Source organism: Sturnus vulgaris, chromosome Z, assembly GCF_052056855.1.
Source record: "Sturnus vulgaris isolate bStuVul1 chromosome Z, bStuVul1.hap1, whole genome shotgun sequence".
NCBI classification, from domain to species: Eukaryota; Metazoa; Chordata; class Aves; order Passeriformes; family Sturnidae; genus Sturnus; species Sturnus vulgaris.
In genome coordinates, this window is record NC_142283.1 from 59,921,155 (window position 1) to 59,942,100 (window position 20,946).

Genomic DNA, 20,946 nt, shown 5'->3' on the forward strand with positions numbered 1-20,946 from the left:
TTCAAACCAACACAGTAGTTTTCACCCTTAGGATATATATCTGTACAGGATAGGATGTGATTCAGCACAGAGGTTCTGCAAAACTAGTCTGTGCTCATCTGTAGTCTGCAAGCAGTTCTGACAGTTGTCTCAGAGCACAACTTGAAGGACAAGACAGCAAACCAGATAAAGTAATCTTTGTTTCTCAATAACGCTTTTATTGTAAAAAGAAGGGTTAGTGAAACTTTTGTGTCAGTAATGAAATAGTAAATTAATATTTTACATAATAAAATAAAAAAATAACCATCCAGTGACTATTAGAGCATTTTATCCATGGCTAGGACTTCGGGCATTTTCGCTCATTTTCATTCACCATCCACAGTGATCAAAAAATCAGTTTTTTTGGTAATCCTGAAAAGTGTAAATCACATTGTTAGCAAAGTATAGAGGTCCAGCCCCCTTCTCAAGGTATTCTCAAGATACATCTACTCTTAACTGCTACATGCTGTTTATGACAGTGGCGTATATGATGACATTTTCTAACAAATCTATGACAGAGTTCATTTCCATCAGTATGGTTTTCCAAAAGTCACAAATTCTGTTTTAATTGCATTTAAGATATATGTAAATATTTCTCTTTGTTCATATAAAAACCTAACCAGTCAACTGTTGGCATGAAAAGCTAACCACCTAATTATGCTTTGGAACCAAAGAAAAGCAAGCTGTTCTAAGGCTTAAACCTGTCCCACCACACACACACACTCTTAAGGATTTTTCTTGCATGCTGTCAAATCCAGGGCAAATTCTTAATCTTAAATATGAATAGAATGTTTTTGGTTTTTCCAGACCAATAGTTTTGATATTAGGTTCCTTATGTTGAATTAACATAGGAAAAACTTTAGTGTACCACCCTTTATAATCCCTGTTTTGTGTCGCTACAGCTCTGTAAGAATGCTTATTAATAGGATGGGAAATGGGTGCTCTGGGGAAGCAGTGCTGCTTTTGGTTAAGTGACAAAGAAGAGATGGGCAGTTATATCATCATAGAATCAGTGCCTCTACAAACCTCACTTATCAGAAATAAGTGGTAGCAGTAGATACAAAGCATGCATGGTTAATACTTTTCACAGGCAGTCATGCATCTAGTGGTAGTTTTCCCCTGAGAACAGAGGCTGTTTTCTAAGAAATAGTTAAGTTCGGTGAACACACCCCACAGGCTATAGGGGCTTGTTCTTATGGAAAAGTAGCACATATGGGGATGGCATGAATATTTATGCCAGTAGTCAGCTCCTGGCACCAATATTTTTGAAGAGAATACCCATCAGTGAGTCTATTCTGCCAAGTTCTGGAGTCCTACCTCAGCTGGGCTAGGGAAAAGAAATGTGCTCTGCAGGCTGCAAGGCCATTCTAAGAATTTCAGGGAATGCAACTTTTTTTTTATATATATTACATTTGCACATTTTCACCACTATAGCAATGTTATCCTTCAAATTTTTATTTAAACCAAGACCAAAGGATTATTCTTCCGAATCTATTAGGATTTTAAATTTAGATAGTAATGCCATGTAAGAATAGCAAATGAAATCCAGGGCAGCAGATTTGCTCTAGCATTGGTTCTCTCCTTTACATTTGTTGGCATCAGAGGAACTATCTTTGAAACCTTCTGGTTCTGTCAGCCCAACTAAAAGCAGTAACAGAACATGATGGAAAATCCACATTATAAAATACATAATGTTGCCATTTCCAGCTGGTAGAAATTATATTGCTCCTCATACCAATACACAAAGGTCTCAAAAAGTAATGCTGACATCCTTAATGCCTCATTTAAAGCCAATCTCAAAACTCCAAGCATTTATACAGAAGCATGATTTCCTCTTTTTGAAGATGCGACTTTTGGAAAAATGTTAAAGCAATTATTGTTCCAGCTTGATCCAGCTCTGGAAACTGCCCATTGTCAAATGCATGAATTCAAATTATTAAGTCAAAGAAATCAAGGAAACATTTCTCTCTTTCTCCTGTGCTTTAGTTAACAGGTGTATTTTAGCGTGTATACTCCCTAACACTTATCACAAACACTCACATGATCTTTGGAAAAGAAGCTAAAATGCTTAAATTAATTGCCTACACTATTGTAAGTTGACAAGTTCCCACATGCCAGGTGACTCATGGTATTGGGGTCAGCAAACAGTGTGCAAGTAGTCAGCTGATGACATTTTTCTTCTAAGATTGAAAACTTAAAGTAATGAACTGAATGTATTTTACTTCTAATTTGATGAAGACTTAGAAACAACAATTCAAAGTGCCTAAAATATAAGATGAAACCTAATAAGGGAGATGTCTCTCTGAACTCATGAGAAAATATACTTTCATGGGAGTAGCTCCATTAAAAAAAAAAAATCACTCATATTAATACTGAGTCTCATATTGGCAATAACAAAGAGCTGACACTAATCTGACAGCTATCACCTGCATAGTGCAGCATATTGCAGCATATTGCAGCATATTGCAGCTGTTAAGCAGACCAACTCCAGTTTTAAGAATAGTACTTACTTCCCTAATAGAAGGCCTGAGAAATTAAGTGCCAGATACAGGTCTTGAGTCCTGAGGACTTTTGGTGCCACAAAGATATGAAATACATGCTACTGTCTGGGGAAGACTGGAGGTGGGTCATGGAAGTCTGCTTAGTGCTCCTTACCTAGAGTGGTCTTAATAGCTAACTTCCTTATGTTAAGACAGAGTGAGCAGAAATCTCTCCTCTGAATTTGATCTACACTCCCCAGTCTGTCATTACATAGAATTTCATGCTGTGTTTCAGACTCTCTCTTTTTAAGTGGTGCAAAGTTAAATTACTTCCACCTGAGTAAGATGTGTCAGGAAAAGAAAAGGTTCATCATAATAGCCTATAATTTACTGGGGAGTACCACTCTCCATTACAGAAATTAATGGAATAGGGTTATCTCTTCTAATAGATTCCTAAGCATCATTGAAGAGCCATTTTTGAGCTAATTCTGTTAGAACACAGAACTAAGACCCCAAACCATATATCATTAAAGGGCTTCAGCCAGTACCAAGGGAATTAGTTCATTTAGAGAGCTTTACTTCTAAAACACTAGAAGCATCCATTCTCTCTGAGCACAAAGCTCCTATTTACAATTGGTGACATACTACGAAGTTACCTTGATCTATTCCTTCTGTTCTTTTCCTTTTTAAATTTAAAAGTGCATTTTGTTGCTCCTTTGCAGCTTCTGCAGGACAGTTGGGTCTTGGCAGCTGATTTCCTGGAGTGGGCCCTGGTCGGTTACTGAAATACTTCTGTTTCAATGCCTTAATGATAATCGAAGAAAAAGAAACAAGTAATTAGTTTGAACTGCCATTTATAAAGAGAATGAAGTGAAGCACTTTTAACTGGGACTTAAAATTACTTGAACATTTTATACTACAGAGTGGTCTTGGGGCAAATAAAGGTTGTGTTCGCAATTACTATCCATCCCACGTGGATCTGTAAAGCAAGGGACAATTGTGTATTCCTATTTTTAACTAGTGCTCAGACATCCTGACAGAACAAGATTTTGTAAGTAGTCTTGTGTAAGTGGCTTCTAGCTCTGAAGAGCTTACATTCTGACTAGATAGATCAGATGAGATGAGGATAAAAAAGAATGTAAGAATAAAGAAAAATTAAAGGAATATTTTTGAAGTCTTGATCAGGTTCAAGATCTGGACACTACCTGTTAGCTGTTTCTATCCTGTAAACCGTGAGAAAGACATCACTCGTATTATAGCAGAAGACAAACACTAGTCAGCTAGATTGGTTTCATGTAGCGGAACTAGATACTTTACTTTAAATTTTAGGAAGTATGAGATGTGGTTAACAAAAAGTGGCTGCCTCTTAGGTACTATCATTACTCATGCCAGTTACAAGATATTCAATGTCAGCTATAAATGAAACCAATACAGTAAGCACAAGTTGTTTCTTGTCTTAAACTGAATTGTCATGAAAGGTTTAGACTAGAAAAGTAATATATTCAAATCACTATCCTACAATACTTCATGAACTACCACAGAGATGTCTCAAGCATAGCAGAACTGATTATCTGGAAAATTACACTGAATGTTGTTACTCTGAAAAAGTCTTCTAGTAAAAAGATACGTAACACATGCACTAACCTCCTGGATTCAGATCTAACCAGCAATGACGGAGTCCTGGTCCTAAGGGGACAGCTGTTTCTTGTGGGCTTCCCTATCAGTGTAAAGTGACATACATAAAGAAATAGTTTTCTAACTGCCAACTGATGTATCTTCCTCATCACAGAAATCTGTATTGCAAACTAAAACATTCTGCAAGATTTATCTTCAAAGTCCTTCATTTCTCCCCATCAGGGAGTAGTGAAATTGAAAGTATCATGGAAAAGGATAAGAATGATGGTTAGTCACCACAGAATTTTATGTTTAAAAAGTACCATAAACGTTTAAAAAACATTGAAGAAGAGACTAGATGAAGTAAGGAGAAAAACCTTTGAAATCCAGGGAGAAAGATAAACTATGCTAAGACTTAACCTTCAAGTTTTAGGTGACTGAATTTAGCATGTCAAATATGACTATCAGAAGGTCGTGGCTCATACACGTTTTAGTTGTCGACCTTGATTCTACACTAGGAATGGAGATGATCCATGCCTTTTACAGTCCTCTCTATAAAACACTGGAATTATGTTTCTAGTAATTCATGTGATGGTTCATTTCAAAGCTGGCTTACTGGCTTCAAAACACATTTATCTGATATTAAAAGTAGTTTAATGAACATTAGGAGATAACCCAATTGTACTATACCTGAGAAGCTGTTACTCTGGTGCAAGGATTAAACGTGAATAAGCCTTGAAGAAGATTGAGTAGATCATCACCAGCTGCACTGAAGATATGCTGAAGTGGCATTCCAGGGAAAGGCTTAAATGTGACATAATCTGGAAGACTTGTCATCCCCTACAAAGACCAAAAACTAAATGTATGATTCTCCCCTAGAAAGAGTTCAGCTTTTCACAGAAAGGGAACTTCATACGGCTGTCTTTTACCAGAAGCAACTCTTTTTCTGGTTTCAGAACACATTGCTAATACTTGGTCACTGAAACAAAACAAATATAGGAATAGTAGGTCATAAAAGCCTTTTAAAATAACTGTTACATCCTGAAACAACTTCTCCAATGATCTGTCTTTCCCTTGCTTTACTTGTGACCAGTCCAAAAGGAAAAACTGCTTAAGGAAGTATGAAAAAATTTTAGACTGGGTCAGACAAATGAAATAAAACTTCCTTTAGTGAACTGATACGGTGGGAGGGAAAATATTTATAGAAGAGTCAGTCTTCACCTTCTCTATGTTAATAAAATTTAGCTGAACATCATGTGCATTTTGATTTTAAAAGCACAGCTGAAACTTTATATGGACAATGGGAGGAGGGAAGGAAAACATGCACCAAGAAGTTAAACAAAATATTAACTGTGTATACCTTTTTTGTCCTCTAGGTATGAAATCAATCCCATTGTGTTCACATTCCAGCATGAAAATTACACAGACAACTGTGACAGACAATTACACAAACATAATGCTTTTGTAGTGTTTTAAGTATTTAAGGCCTTAGTTGTCACACTTCAAGTTTGTCTAAGTAAAATAAAATATTAACGCAAAGTCAAAGATGGGTTCAATCAGCTATATTCTTGATAGTAAAAGTTTCAATTATTAAAATGTATGCATTTGGAAATCAACTTAGGAATGCAGTCTTTGTTGTGTTAGCCAATCTTCCTCTCCAAAGGAAGCAGAAATGTCATTGCAAAAACCTTCATATGTTCCATTTAGAATCCTGGAGAAATATCACAAATGTGGGGAGCTAGCAGTGCCTCACACAGCAGTTGTCCATTTGGCTACAGCTCCATTTTGTCATCATATACCACAGCATTCCAGCACCTTTTATAATATGGAAAAGCTGCATGGAAAGGGAGCAGAGGTGAACAAGTCTAGCAAGTGTTTCCACAAATCAACAACAGCCTGATAAGAGAATTCAGGACTCCTTGTGCCTGGCAGCTGGTACAAGTTGCTTATCAGACATTATGTCCCACTTCCTGTCTCTCTGTTTAATAACCATGGTTAGGTAGGTCATTGTGAGACCTGACAGTTCGGCCTGCTGTTACTGAATTTGCTATTATCTCAGAGAAAATTCTACTACTAATTTGTATTTGTTTCAGGATCATTGTTGAGGCAAATTGTTTATCCCTAAAGATGTTGGTCTGTGTTTCTTACTATCCCAAACTCTAATTTACCAAGGCCAACTTAGGTCCCTATAAATGGTTCCTACTTCTGTAAGTGATTAAAGCCTTCCAGGTTAAAGCATGCCAATTAAGCAAGCATCTCAAAACCATTAAGCAGCAACAATAGTCTTGCATCAGTAGCCATGGGAAACCGCACTCAGAAAGGAAATCAAGAAGTGTTGATGGCATTGACCAGAGGTTTGCCAAGAGAAACAACAAATCTCAGCTACTTCGTGAGATGAAGCAACTGCCTTCTGAAAAAATCTATTCAAGTATTCTAGTTTAACAATTTAATTTCAAAAGCTAAAACAGAGAGTGTCAAGTAAAACCAACGTCAGTCCATTAAACAAAAAGACTCACAGGCCATTGTTCTTCCGTTGGAGTGCCCAGTGTTTCAAATATCCTTGTCAGCTGGTCAAGATCAGAGTCTCCAGGCAAAAAGGGAACCTGGAAGAAGGACATGGCATTTGATTGAATTAACTTCTGAACTTGAATTTTAGAAAGAAGCTTTGAGTGATACCTCAAAATTGCAAGGCAAAAATCCTCTGTATACCATCTCCCCACGAAGAGGTACAAGGGATATTTGAGGTATTCTACTTATGCTCAAACAAATTCTACAGGTTTCCTGAACCCAGGCTTGGTATCATTGACTTGACAGCAGACAGCTTAAGCATAAGATTACACCACAACCATATTAATGTGAAATTTACTAAACACAGAAAAGGTTTTATATCTCAGTTGTCAGCCTAAAGTCAGAAGGTCATGGCAATCTTTTCACCACCTGTTCTCTGGAGTCAGGTTTTATATATATTTAAAGCGAATTATAACTGGATTACACAAGTCAACCTTATGAAATGAAATCATGAGGAAGAGCAGAGACTCACTAGGATAGAAAACTGATCAGTGTCACATGTTATTTAAATAAAGCAGAAGACTGAAAAGGGGATATCTATCCAGACCAACTTCTAGCTCACGTATCAGGCACACAATGCAAGTAAAAAGAAATTTGGTGATCAAAGCAAATTTATGAAGAATTAGAGGCAGTGTTTAATTAATTAGGACAGAAAAAAACATAATGGATATCCCTCGTAGACAGCATATTAATTGTGGCATCATGAAAGCCCCTTGAATATAAAGTGCTTTCATAAAAAGCTCCCAGAAGTTGCATTGTCCTGAAAAAGGACACATACATTTCAAAACATCACAGTGATAAAAACTGAACCATAATACACTTACTGTTTTGTGACAAACCAAAGAATCAACTGAATTCAAGAATTATTGGCTTACTAGCTTTGTTTATATGTACTCAACTTTAGCAGGTCTAATGCATATTTATGTACCCATCACCAGCCCTGCTTAAAAAGCCACTGTACATTTCCATATCTGAACTGCCAATCAAATTGAACCAGCACATCTATTTGGTGTGATCAATCAAGGCAGAAGGTTTCTTTCAAGGTGTTTTCACACAGGAAGTTCTCCAGTCTGATTAAGATACGGCCACAAAAGCATTCAAAGGTGCAGAAACCAAGCAGAAGCCACTTAGCCATAGAAGATAAATTATACTTCATGCCTTCAGCTGTGTCTATACCCCTGCCCTCCACTGCTCCCTTCACACTTTATTGTATTCCCCACAGAGCTGCATAATAAACATTCTACTTCAGTGGAAAATACTCAAGGACCATTATGTTTGTGTACCACACTGAGGAGTGCCATAGGATTATCCTGATATTAACGTTCCGCTTCATTCCAGTATTGTCAACAAACCGCAGTTTAGGAAAACATTAGTCTTCCATTCATTTCGAATAAACCCACAATTAAGGTACTGGTGGTAATAATTGTGGAACAGGGTATAAGGGGCTGCATGTATCTATGATGTTACATTTCTAGAAGGGTAGTGAACTAAAACAGGTGTCTGTGAATTGCAAGAGTTACCTACTTGACCTCTCCCAAGGCAAGACTGTGTTTACTCAGCTATTTCTAAAGACTTCCAATGCCTGTGATGTTTATGAAGCCTCAGTCTATTCCAAAAAACCACTTTCATTACAGTTAACAAGCTTTTGGAAAGTTTCTTCAAGCCTGTGCTCACCTTCTGCTTTCAGAAGGAAGAAGAAGACCATAAAAAGTCGTAGTGAATGGAAGAGCAAATACAGAATGCTTACATTTCAATACTTACTCTGAGGAGCAATTCAGCTAGAATACAACCAACAGCCCACATATCAACACCAACACCATACATTCTAGCCCCAAACAATAGTTCTGGGGCTCGGTACCACCTGAAAAGAAAACACATTTTGGAAGAATTACCTAGCTTTGCTCATATCAAATGCTACATATTGTAGCAATGCTAAAGTTAAAAAAAGGATTCTGCCCATATACTTTTCAGATATTGAAGAGCTGTATTCTGCAAAGTGTTTTGTTTGAAAAAGAATGAACAAATTTTTGCACATCTCACCATACAACCACAGATGAACTGCAGTTTCAACTGCCCTGATTACAAGTATTGAACTGCAGACATGCAATGAAGAAAATTCTTAAAATACAGGTAAACTGAAATTTTCTTAAAATTCTATGTTGAATGAAACACAGTGAGACAGAATTCCTCCTATCTTCCAACAATCTCCATATCAACAGACCTAAGCATAGAGACTACTTTTATGCAAAATGAGCCTTGCTGTTTTGAAACAACTACTCACACTGCCTAAGAACAATCAAGTTTAATGAAATGACACTGCATTTGACACTGTAGAATTCCTGTCTTTTGAATAAAGATTAAACCAGATTTGCCTGAATAGTTTTAGCACCAGCAGTCAGAAGGCAAAACATTGCACATATTGCAGCCCTACTTTTCATAGCATATCTTAAATAAGCATGGCATAAAAAATTTATAAATATTATAATTGGTTCAAGTGTTTGTCTCAAAAGAGGTAATGTGACCAGCTCCAAAAATGGTTCTATGTTCTCATGATTAGCAGAAAGTAGCAGTTGTCTTGCTTCAAAATCCAGGCTTATAAGCAGATACATACTATTTCCACACACTTCAAAAGAGTATAATTTTGACACATATGAGAACCACCCTCATAGATACATACTCTAGCAGGTCTTATGGAGACTTCGTTAAACAACGCTTCCTTGTAGTTTTTTTATGCAGCTCTTGCCACATCACATGAGCAGATGCCACTCTGAATATGGAGATTTGACATGACACATTTCAAGAAACACCTATAAAACAACTAAACAACCTCTGTGTAAGAAACAAAATAGAGTATCTTACCTTGTTACTACCTGGTGAGTATAAACCCTATTTGGGCTTCCAAAAGACTTTGCCAAGCCAAAGTCAGCCAATTTTAAAACTCCATTTTCATCTAGCAGCAAGTTATTTGGTTTAAGATCCTGTAAGTACAGAAAAAAGAGAGATTTGTCAGTATTGATAAAAACAGACATATAATGAATCTCCTGGCAGACACGTCATAACAGTATTGTAAAATGGAAGATTTTATTCTAACCTAAAATCTACATTGTGAGCAAAAAAATTTAAAATCCCCAGGAAAGAAGTATTTCATCATATATGAAAATCATAGCAAGACAGACCCATTTGAATATTAACACATTTAAGCTGCAGAGTTTGAAAAAGCATCTTGATAGGTTTAACCTTTTCTGCAGGTATAGCAGTTATCTGCTTAGCTGCCTACTGAATAATAAGACTGGGCCAGTGCTTCAAATAATGGCAGAAATCACAGAAGTCACATAGCTCAATACAGCAGTAGTGTATTGTGAGTTGACCTCTGACCAACAGAAAAATATCAACACAGCCATTTGCTCTTTAAATTCCCATCCCACCCACCACCTTCAGCAATACAGGGAAGAGAAGAACAAAAGCAAGAAAACTCTAAGAGCAGTATAAAGGCAGTTTTACAGGTGAAGAACTAAAAATCCAAGCAAACAAGCAAGGCCATGGAAATATTTCATCACCTCCTAAAACGAGAGTGATACACAGTCTCCAAACACCAGTCAGCTTGGAAACCAAAATTGCCCCTTTTTCCTCTATCCCAGTTTTTACTACTGAGCAAAGCATTACATGGCAGGCAGTATGCCTATGGACAGCTTGGGTCAGCTGCCCTGGCTGTGTCACCTCCCTGCTTCTTGCCCCAAGCTTATTTATCAGGGCAAGGGTAGAGCCGGAAAAAGAGAAAGCCTTGACACTACCTGATAGAAAAGGAGAAAGCCTCAAGAATTCAGCTGCTATTAAAAAAGCCCAATCCATCCCAGGCAGATCCAGTTTACAGTGATAATTAAAAGTCACATCTAACTGGAGAACCTTTTATATAAGTATCAAAGTCATAATCACATCGGTAAATCTTAACATTTCTGGTACTGCTATTATGTCTCCAAAACAGCAAATACGAATGCTTATGGAATGAGAATGTCTGAATTCCAAAACTACCTTCATTGGGCTTTAAACTCTAAATCCACTCAATGTGATTTCTGTTGCAGGATGAAGGCTGTCAATTTAGCACATACTTACCCTGTGCAGAATCCAATGCTGATGTAAATATTCTAATCCTTGAAGTGTCATGAGCATATATGCTTTGATGTGAGCCTGTGTCAACACAATACTTGTATCCTTTATAATAACCTGCAAAGTGTTATTCAGAGTAAAACTCAGCACACAAGTAAACTTATTTCCATTCTTTCAGCTCAAGAGTTACTCCAGCCTTTAAGACAGGCTTCAAAATGGCAGTCACATATTCTCTACCATTCCACCCTTTTTGCAGAAAGGTAGGTCAGTTCTGGAGATCAGAAATTTAAATGGGGGGGTCTAGATAGCTTACGTGAACTTTGCATAACCCGACAATGAAAAAGTATGTGGGAAACAGAAGTTTAGTATTTAATCTCAGTTCAGTGTTGATGCCCAAACTTCCAGGACAAAGATGTATGCATACAAATGACAAACGTGTCTGTAAACTTGAAATTACATTTCCACTTATTCCTTCTTTCTCTTTGCAACCTAAACAACGAATCTTTTTAAGTACAATTGTTTCCCCTATTTCCAAAAGGACCGGAGGGTATGGCCACTTTACTGTGTTTTAAAAAATCTACTTAAGTTTTCTACATTCTTTGATTTTTAACATTAAAATTCAATGCAAACACCCCAAAGCTTGTTTATTAATACTACTGGTCCTGTTCAGTAATAGCCTTCCATAAGCTGAGTTACAGAAGAGCTAAGACTGCACAAATTTCATGTATGCAGCACATGCTTAATCACAACAGGTAGCAGTCTCAGAGGCAGCCCGAGTGATACCACAATATAGTTTAACGACTGCATACCACAGCATCATGCAGTACAGGAGTATTAATTTGTCCACCGATCTTCTTCATCTCTAAACTTTGCATAACTACTATGTAAACAGAATGAACACTCCAGAAGTCTATTCATTGCTAACTTCTATTAGCAAAAACCTGATGTAACCTTTTCAAGTCTTGCAGTCATCTAAACTTCAGCAAGCTTGTATCTGTAACTTACTGACTTGCAATAACCTAGCATTGTTACATTTGAAAATATATTTTAGTGCACGTGATTTTACTACCAGCTCGTCTCTATTTTAGTATCACACATGAACACACTTATCAATTGCATTCAAGAAGCAATGATCTGTGCTAGAGGTTCTACACTCTTACTGGAGCTCCAGAAAACTAACACAGTAAACACAATTTGTTCCTTTAAGATCATGCTGACAAATATTTAAAATCAAATGAGAACTCATAAAAAAAGTGAAATTACTCAAGCTACTTTTAAGGCATGATCTTCACCAACTGACATAATAAAAATCACCTTTCTAAAAGCGGCAAATGTAAGCCTGTTAAAGTAGCACTTTCATAAACCATCTTAAGATACTGAAATAATAAAGAAATCTTTTAAAATCTTACCTCTAGATCTGTTTCCATAAAATCAAACACCAAACTAATATTTGACTTGTGTCCAAATGCATCAATAAGCTGCAAAACAAAATACATTATGATTAAGCATGTTCTGATTTTTCCAGTTTTCTGAAATTCAACACCATTGTAGTCTGCATGTGGATTTTCAGCTTACTGAGAACTGGTTTAAGTTTTTTGACTTATAATACAAAAATTCTTACTCAGTTTAGCTTCTTAACTCAGTTTCTAAACCAGAAAAAATCCCCATTAAGTACGGAAATACCATTTTACATGATTACCCTTCCTTTCAGGAGATAGGAAAAAAGGGGAAGAATTAACTTTATCATGCTAATTACAACAGATAATGCAATGCACACCTTGTCTTCAAAACTCTGCTGTTCTCTGAAATTCCTACCCTTTATTGAGACAAGACTAAGTTTACCCATGGATTCAGCTTTGTCTATCTGTTTCCTGTAATCATACAGTACTTAGAAATTTTAAGTGTTAAGCTTATTAGCTTCAGATATTGTTAGATGTGCACTCATTTTTGTAGCTAGCTTTCCAAGATAAGTAAAACTCTTTGGAGAACATCCAAACAGCCTTTTCTTAGGATGAAGCTGTGTAATGACACAATCAATTTCTAATTTGAGATAACATAATCGTGATGTAGAGCAAAGGCAAGAGATCATCTAGCCTGGTATTCTTCCTTCAAGATGAGGAAGGTATGTTCTCCCTGGTGCAGCTCATTCCTTAGTCTCAGTGTGATGACCACATGAACTGGCCAATCGCAAGACATTTGTTTGAATAGTTCATAACAGCAGCGACTGTGCCCCTTACAGTCCCAAAACCCACAAAAGTTCTGTAAGGACTACTAAGAGGAGCACAACATGGTCTTGTTTTTAGAACCTGCTTACAGAGCTCCTGAATTTGTCTAGCTTTCTTTAACTGTTGATGCAATTTGCTTCTACACGGCCCATGGCAACATGCTGAGTGAAGCAGTACAATTTCCACTCCTGCTGCCAATAGGTTTTAAATGGATCTCTTATTTCTAGGACAATGGGGTTTGGACATAACAGTTCTGCATGGACATCACCTATCATCTTGGTTTTGCAGACCTCCCCATTCCCAGCCTTTCCCCCTCCAAAGTGATGAATTCCTCATTTTTTCATAAAGAGTATGCTCCATCTCTTCGCCATTTTAGTTGTCCTCTGCACATTCTCTAAACTCAATAGCTAAACAATGACTTTGAAAGTAGGTTCACAATCCAGAAGAGAACCACATTTCCACTTTGAAAAGTATATGGAAAAATCTATGTTTCATGTATTTAAAGACATTTTAAAGTTAGCTAATAGTGATAATTAGAAAGTGTCAAATGTGATTATCTCCAGTCATGTATCTGTAGGTATCTACCAAAATGCAACTGCAACTGAAAGATACACGTTTTACTCCTTCCAAATGAGATTTTAAACATCACATTTGTGTGCTAAAATAAGCACATGACTAAAAAGCCACATGACTTCCCCTTTACCATTGCTTTAAAAAGCTTGCTTTTTGACTGTCACCAGTTTCATATAAAGCAAACAATCAGGTAAATTCAGCACTGTGTTCATTGGCAATTTTATCAGAGATACAAAATCAAGTGATCTACATTTTCACTATTCTTTCACCATTAATATCTATGTAGGCCCAAGCTGAAAACTAAAAGGATTAAAAAAAATACTTTGCCTTTGTTATTGAAATAGGTACTTTGCCATAATAATTGTTGAACTACTGAAATTATTTAAAGATTGATTCTAAAACTAGCATTTATTTTACTTACACCAATAATATTTGGATGGCTGAGCTCCTGTAACAGTTTTATCTCCCTGAGGGCTGTCCTGTTGATTCCTACATTGATGGAAAGAAGAAGATGAAAGAACAAAACAAAACCTTTGGATTAAGCTCCAAATAAACCTCTCCTTCTGCTACTCACAAACTATTTAGTACTACAAATTACACTCTTAATACTTGACAATTTGCTAAATAACAAGGCCATTGCCATAATTAAGAAAATTGCTGCAAAATAAAAGTGGGCGCACACTTTCTTCCACAGTAAGTCCATTTCACGCCATAGTAATCACGCTTAGATTATGAAGAAACACATCTACATTTTGGTAAGAAGGGAAAATCCTAGCCAAAAAAAGTAAATAAATAAAAATCACCTTTTTCAGGTTATCAGAAGGCTTGCTTTAATTTTAAAGAAAAGTTTCATCTTGCAAACATCAGTCCCTCAAGAAACACATCTCACTTCCAGAAGAAGGTATACTGTTAAACCTCATTAATAAATCTCTTTTCTTTTTGATATAGCATTATCTAATAATACAACACACATTTTTCTATGTTCATGCTATAGCATATATAAGGCACAAAAGAGAGTTACTAAAACATGCTTACTATTGCTTGAATCTTCTCACAAGCAGATTTTATAGAGGAAAAATCAAGGGCCAACAGGGAGCAAATGGTGCCCTTCAGCAGTCCAACTGGGGCTGTATTAAACCATGATTCCTGTAGGGTACCAATTCCTACTTCAAAAATGCTAGTATGTGTGGCTTGTATGAAAACTGGCAAGCAAATGCTCCTGTGGTATATCATGCAGGATGCTGCACATGAGCTGAAAAAACAGTCTGCTCCTAAAATCTGGGATATCATTCAATGCTAAGACTAGCAAAGTTTTGGGCTAAGTTACATGGATTACATCACATTCTTGCTTTGCCTGTTTTAATTACCTGTTTTGGAATCAAATTAACAAAGGCTGCTTTTGAGTGGGAACAGTCTTAGATGAAAACCAAAAAGCATGCCATGTTATCAAATTACACAGGGAAAGGAAATATGGTCATTATTTTTAAGAACATCTTTCATCTACAGCTAGACACTGTAGAGGCCAAAAGTAATGACTGTCCCCAAGGGCCATTAGGCCACTGAAGGCCAGGTGGATCATGACTCAGGCAGCCAGCTCAATTGTGAGACTCCAGGAGGAGTAACCATTTTTTTCTTTAAAAGAAAGGAACTGGAGAATTGATAGCAAAGACTCTTCATTTGAAATCTGGTAACCTGATGAAGGAGTCCTGAAGGACAGCAGTCTGTACACAGAATTCTGCTGCACCACATAGGTGATAAGAGAAGACCAAGATTACTTGGTTTCAGTTTGCCACATCCACACTTAGAGGCACAGGGCTGGTCACAGCACAGGCTCTACAGTGCTGAACATAAAAAGGACACAGATACAGAGTTTTGATCTTGTTTTTATCCATTTGTGCCTCTGCACATATCACAAAAACAAGAACAAAGGAAACATCTGAAAACAAACACAAATACTCTCACTCGTCTTAAATATTTAAGACATAGAGAAGTACTGATACAAAAAGGTATTCTAAGCTCAGTGCTGTTGTTGTTATTATTACTATTATTCTATGCTATATTCATGTTTGAATTCCATTAAAATTGAGAAGTTATATACTCATGTTCATACATACAGCATGCATGTAGGTATCTATGCTGCTTTTGGTTGTCCCTGCAGTTTGTGCAGCAAACCTCTACTAAGCGTTAGAGAAGGCATTGAGCTCAATTTTGTCTGCCAATGGTATGAGAAATTAATGTATCAATTCACAAAAACAAAGCAAACAAAGCACAGCTTCTACAGCATGAATTGATTTTAAAACTCACCATCTTTAGCTTCTGATCTATGCCCCAGTTTAATCTGAAAATAAATATTTCATGTTAAGTAAAATTAAGATGGTGTAGAATACATTTTTTAGTATTTTTCCTCTAAGACAGAATGAGTTTTAGTATAATGAAGCATTTTACCAGCTGGGTTGGTTTTAACTAGTGTTTATTTCCCCCTTAAAAATAACTGTCTCTACAGCATTAGTTTTTACAAAAAATAGCCATGATGGCACTAAAACCAGACATAACGCAAACTGCTTTGCAGCCATGAAGCTTTATTATGCCACTAATGAGTTTCTCCTCAGGGAGAGATGAGAGCCAAGTCATTGACAGTTATCTTAGAATTATTCTAGTAAAATTAGCATAGGCTGTAAACTTGGGCTGACTCTAGGTCCTTTCGTCTCAGTCATCTAATGCTGATATATCAAGTCCAGAATCCTACCATTGATATTTCCAGATGATAAAAGTTAAGAAAATATTCTGATGAAACAAAGAATGCTCTTCACCACAGCCTCTACCAGTAGCAACCATAAAAGTATTGCAATGCTAAGAGGGATTAGTGTATTAAACAATATTACTTACTATTGACACAATTCAACTTGTTGAGTCTTTAACTAAAGAACCCACTTTAAAATATGCATTTTCATCCCTTAAAAAGAACAGCTGAAGACCCATTTTTAATACAAAAATTTCCTGCAATCCCTTCAGATAGTATAGTAACAAGTGAAACACTTTATGACAATGTAAACACTTTCATCATTTGTACGCAAACAAACATGTTGGAGATCCAAGATCACTTCTGTCATATTTTATCAAAAATCTATCATGCTGGATAGGGGACATTACTGGAAAACTCTCCAGTCTAGTAAGGCCCTCTATTATTTGTTATTGGTTGTTCAAGCTGGCAGCAACACAGTAACAAATAAAAGACTGAGGGCACTCAAAGAGACTCAAAAGGGCCCCAGGACAATTGATAGAAGGATATGGAGCACAGGGAGTGGTTTCCTAAATCCTTCTGGTATTAAGAAATAGTATTGATAGGAATAGGCAGATCCATCAGATTGACATATGGCTCTGAGGTTGGTGCCATCAGAAAAACTTTGGGTCTATGGCCATGGGATAATCTATTCAGCATCTGTTCACTGATACCTGATGGGTTGGTTGTACCTTTCTCAAGAGTGGAAAAAGAGCTCTAGCACAGGAGCTAGCAGGGCTCGTTATCAGAGCTTTAAACTGCCTTGGAAGGGAGAAAAGGAAAATACCCAGCTCGCCAGTGATGATCAGAAGGATGGTGTGTCAAAACTTGAGGAAATAACTAATGGACCACCTCAATCTGCCTCCTGAGGTGTTGCTAGAAAGTACCACACCCAAAATGTTTCTCTACCAGTACACCCAGCATGAGGAACAAACAAGAGCTGCTCAAAGCTTTGACTCAGTCCCAGAGATTTGGTATCATTGACTTAAATGAAACTTGGTGACTGGAGTGCCCTGCTGGGCAGCTACAGGCTCTCCAGGAGACCGACACAGGACAAAAGAGGCAAGGGGTGGCATCACATGTAATGGAAGGGCTGGAATGTACAGGACTCACAGTTGGCAACGGTGCACTTGAGAGCCTCTGGATAGGAATAAGGGACAAACAATGTGAATGTCATTGTAGGAGTCTGCTACAGACCTCCCAGCCAGGATGATGACACCACTGAATTCTTCTTTAAGGAACGAAGGGATGCTTCCAAATCAACTGGTTTGTCTTTATGGGTGACTTCAGCTTGCCAGAAATCAACTGGAAACATCACACAACAGGTACATCTTGGGTCAGAAGATTCCTAAACACCTGGACAACTTTGTGGAAAACATCCTAAGGGAGCTGACTCAAAAAGATGCCTTCTTTGATCTGCTGCTTGCCAACAGAGAGAATCTTATGAGCAAAGTGGAAACTGGGGTCATCTTGACCGCAGCAATCACAAAGCCATTGAGTTTAAAATCTCTGTTGACAATAAGAAAGCGCCAGCAGAACTTCAGCCCTGGACATGAGGACAGCAGGATTCAGGCTGCTCAGAAGCTAGTAAGTAAAGTTCCCTGGGACTTTTCTGCAGGTGCTGGGCTCCATCAGTGCTGGCTTCTTCTTAAGTGGCACCTCCTAAAAGCACAAGATCAGGCAATTCCTGAATGTCACAAGTCAAACAGATGAGACAGAAGGCCAACTTGGCTGAACAGGGATGTCCTATTGAATATAAGGTAAAAATGGAAGGTGTATTCCCAATGGAAGCAGGATCAGGTGACATAGGAATAATACAGAGATGCTGCTTGCTACTTCAATATTTATTAGAAATGGAATCAACGTGAGATGTCAACCTCAATGGACAAAGCTGCAGGAAACCAGGCTTTGCTAATTCAATCATACAGGAAACCATTTGTCTAAAAATGACAGGCCTTGAGGTAACAGCATAAAGCTGATTCAGGGAAGATTTAGGTTGGATATTAGGAAAGACTTCTTCATCCAGAGGGGCTGGGCACTGGAACAGGCTTCATAGGGAAGTGGTCATGGCACCAAGCCATGAGGCACCAAGAGGTGTTTGGACAATTGTCTTGGGCACATGGTGTGATTCTTGCATTGTCCTGCACAGGGATGAGAGCTGGACTTAATGATGTTGATGAGTCCCTTCTTACTCAGCATATTCTATGATTCTGTAAATTTTAAGGAACTTCCTAAAGGATAACATTCTGGACCGAAGGAAATTCGGCACAGGAGCAGTAAAGATTTAAAATAAAAAAGCCACTATCAAGGTACAGTAAAGTCTGCAGTTTGGAAAGATGTGCGCGTTAGTTTGTTTGTTGAATAAATCTAGCAAATAATTAGAATTTCAAGTCACAGACTATACATCCCTTCAGAAACTCAGAAACACAGCAAAGCCACTCCCTCTTCTGGGGTGGGTGGGCATTACAGACTGGTTAATCAGATAATTTAAACAAACTCCTCTAGAAATAAAATGCATATTATGCCATTTTCCATCAAGTTAGTTAAAAAAAAAAAAGAGCCGTTAGGTAGATCAAGAGCAACCAGTCACTTGGTGAGACACTGAGAAGACATTCTGACACTTACTTTCTTAATAGCCACGATTTGATTGTTCGTCTTGTCCTTGGCTTTATAGACGGTGGCGAACTAGGGACAGAGAGAGAGATGCTGCCGTGAGCAGGGCCTGACAGACTGCGCGAGGGAGAGGCCGCCGAGCCCACCTCAGGCCCGGGGTGGGCACCGCCCGGCGCCCCCCGCACCCCCATCCCGCCGCGGGCGGGCGGCGACACGGGCCGGGCCCAGCCGGGCTACAGCAGCCCCAGGGCCGCGGACGGCCCCTGCCGCGGTTGCTCACCTGCCCCTCCCCAAGAAAATCGAGCTTCTCATAGCGCTTGGCGCGGGCCCGCGCATCCATAGCCGGCGGGATGTGTGGTGGGAGCGGCGCGGATGCCCGGGAGCAGCAGCCGCCCTGCTCGGCGCTTTAACCCCGCGGCCCCGCCGCTTCCGGCCCGGCCGCTGCGAGCAGCGCACGCGCCATTCCCGCACGGATCGGCCCTCAGTTCCGGTGCGTGCCGGGATCCTGCCCGCGCCCGTGTGCTGCAACGGGCAGCGGTTCATGACAGAAGTTGCTTCTGGTTTGACCCTGATCTCACGTCTGACATTCGGGGAAGTTTCTGTATACTGTCTTCGATAGTCTTTTTAATTAAAAAAATTATTATTCTCTAGAAAGGGTGCTCTCAGGTACTTTGTTAGGTTCTACTGAAAATTCTTAATTATAGTTGTTTCTATAGTTTCTTCATTATGAGCAATTACCTAGCAATATAGTACTTAAAACTCAATAGCCATCAGAGGTAAATACTGGAGAAATTCTCACTTGAAAATTCATTTCCCTACATGCCCAAGCTTTGCTGTTATTTATTAAATTAGTCTGTAAGATCAACAAAACTGTAACTGTGAAGAACAGTACTTCAGTGTCTCTTTCCTGCCTGTAAAATCATTCCTAGTGAGACACCCAGGAGAGTCAGTCTTACCTCAATCCCTGGAAAAGTGGTGGCAGGCCTCATGCTGGAGGCCATCTCTATGTGGATGACAAGGAGGTGATCAGGAATAGTAGCATGGCTTCACTAAAGGTAAGTCTTGCTTGACCAACCTGATTGCCTTCTAGAAGGAAACAACTACCTGGATGGGTAAGGGGAGAGCACTGGGTATTGTCTACTGATGTCAGTAAGGATTTCAACAACATCATCATAGGCAAACTCAGGAAGAGTGGACAGAATGAGTGGGAAATGAGGTGAATTGAGAAGTTGCTGAATGGCAGATCCCAGAGGGTCAAAATCAGTGGCACAGGGTCTAGGTGGAGGCCTGTCCCTAGTGCTGTCCCTCAAGGTTCAATGCTGCACTGTTTAAATTACTCATCCGTGACTTGGATGAAGGGGCAGATTCCTGCTCAGCAAATTCAGAGGACACAAAGCTGGGCACAGCAGTTGATACCCCAGAGTGCTGTGCATGCTTTCAGAAAGACCTCAGCAGGTTGGTGAGATGGACAAAGAAGAGCCATCTGAAATTCAGCAAAGGCAAGAGCAGGGTCCTGCACCTGGGGAGGTACAAGCCCAGGCACCAGCACAGCCTGGGGCTGACCTGCTGGGGAGCAGCTCTGCAGAGAAGGACCTGGGGGTCCTGGTGGACAACAAGCTGTCCATGAGCCAGCAGCGTGTCCTGGTGGCCAAGAAATCCAATGGGATCCTGGGGGGCATTAGGAGGAGCATTGCCAGCAGGTGAAGGGAGGTGATCCCTCCCCTGTACTCAGCTGTGGTGAGGCCTCACCTGGAGTGCTGTGTCCAGTTCTGGGCTCCTCAGGACAAGAGACATGGAGCTCCTGGGGTGGGTCCAGTGGAAGGCAACAAATTTTATGAGGGGTCTGGAGCATCTCTCTTAAGAGGAAAGGCAGGGGGAGCTGGGGCTGTTCGTCCTGGAGGAGATAGAACTGAGAGGGGACCTCATCAATGTCTATTAGTTCTTGAAGGGAAATTGCCAAGAAGATGGACAA

General features: G+C 39.0%; 1 protein-coding gene across 1 annotated transcript; it reads right to left on the reverse strand.

Moving 5' to 3' along the window:
* Positions 1-176: 176 nt before the first annotated feature.
* CDK7 (cyclin dependent kinase 7) lies at positions 177-19,463 on the reverse strand. The gene is made up of 12 exons (XM_014881420.2): positions 19,255-19,463; positions 18,987-19,046; positions 15,887-15,920; positions 14,004-14,071; positions 12,194-12,262; positions 10,791-10,901; positions 9,540-9,658; positions 8,442-8,541; positions 6,629-6,715; positions 4,803-4,952; positions 3,155-3,302; positions 177-390 (listed from the first exon to the last, which is right to left on the reverse strand). The coding sequence occupies exons 1-12, from the start codon at positions 19,312-19,314 to the stop codon at positions 365-367; spliced, it is 1,032 nt and encodes a 343-aa protein (XP_014736906.1). The 5' UTR covers positions 19,315-19,463; the 3' UTR covers positions 177-364.
* Positions 19,464-20,946: the final 1,483 nt, after the last annotated feature.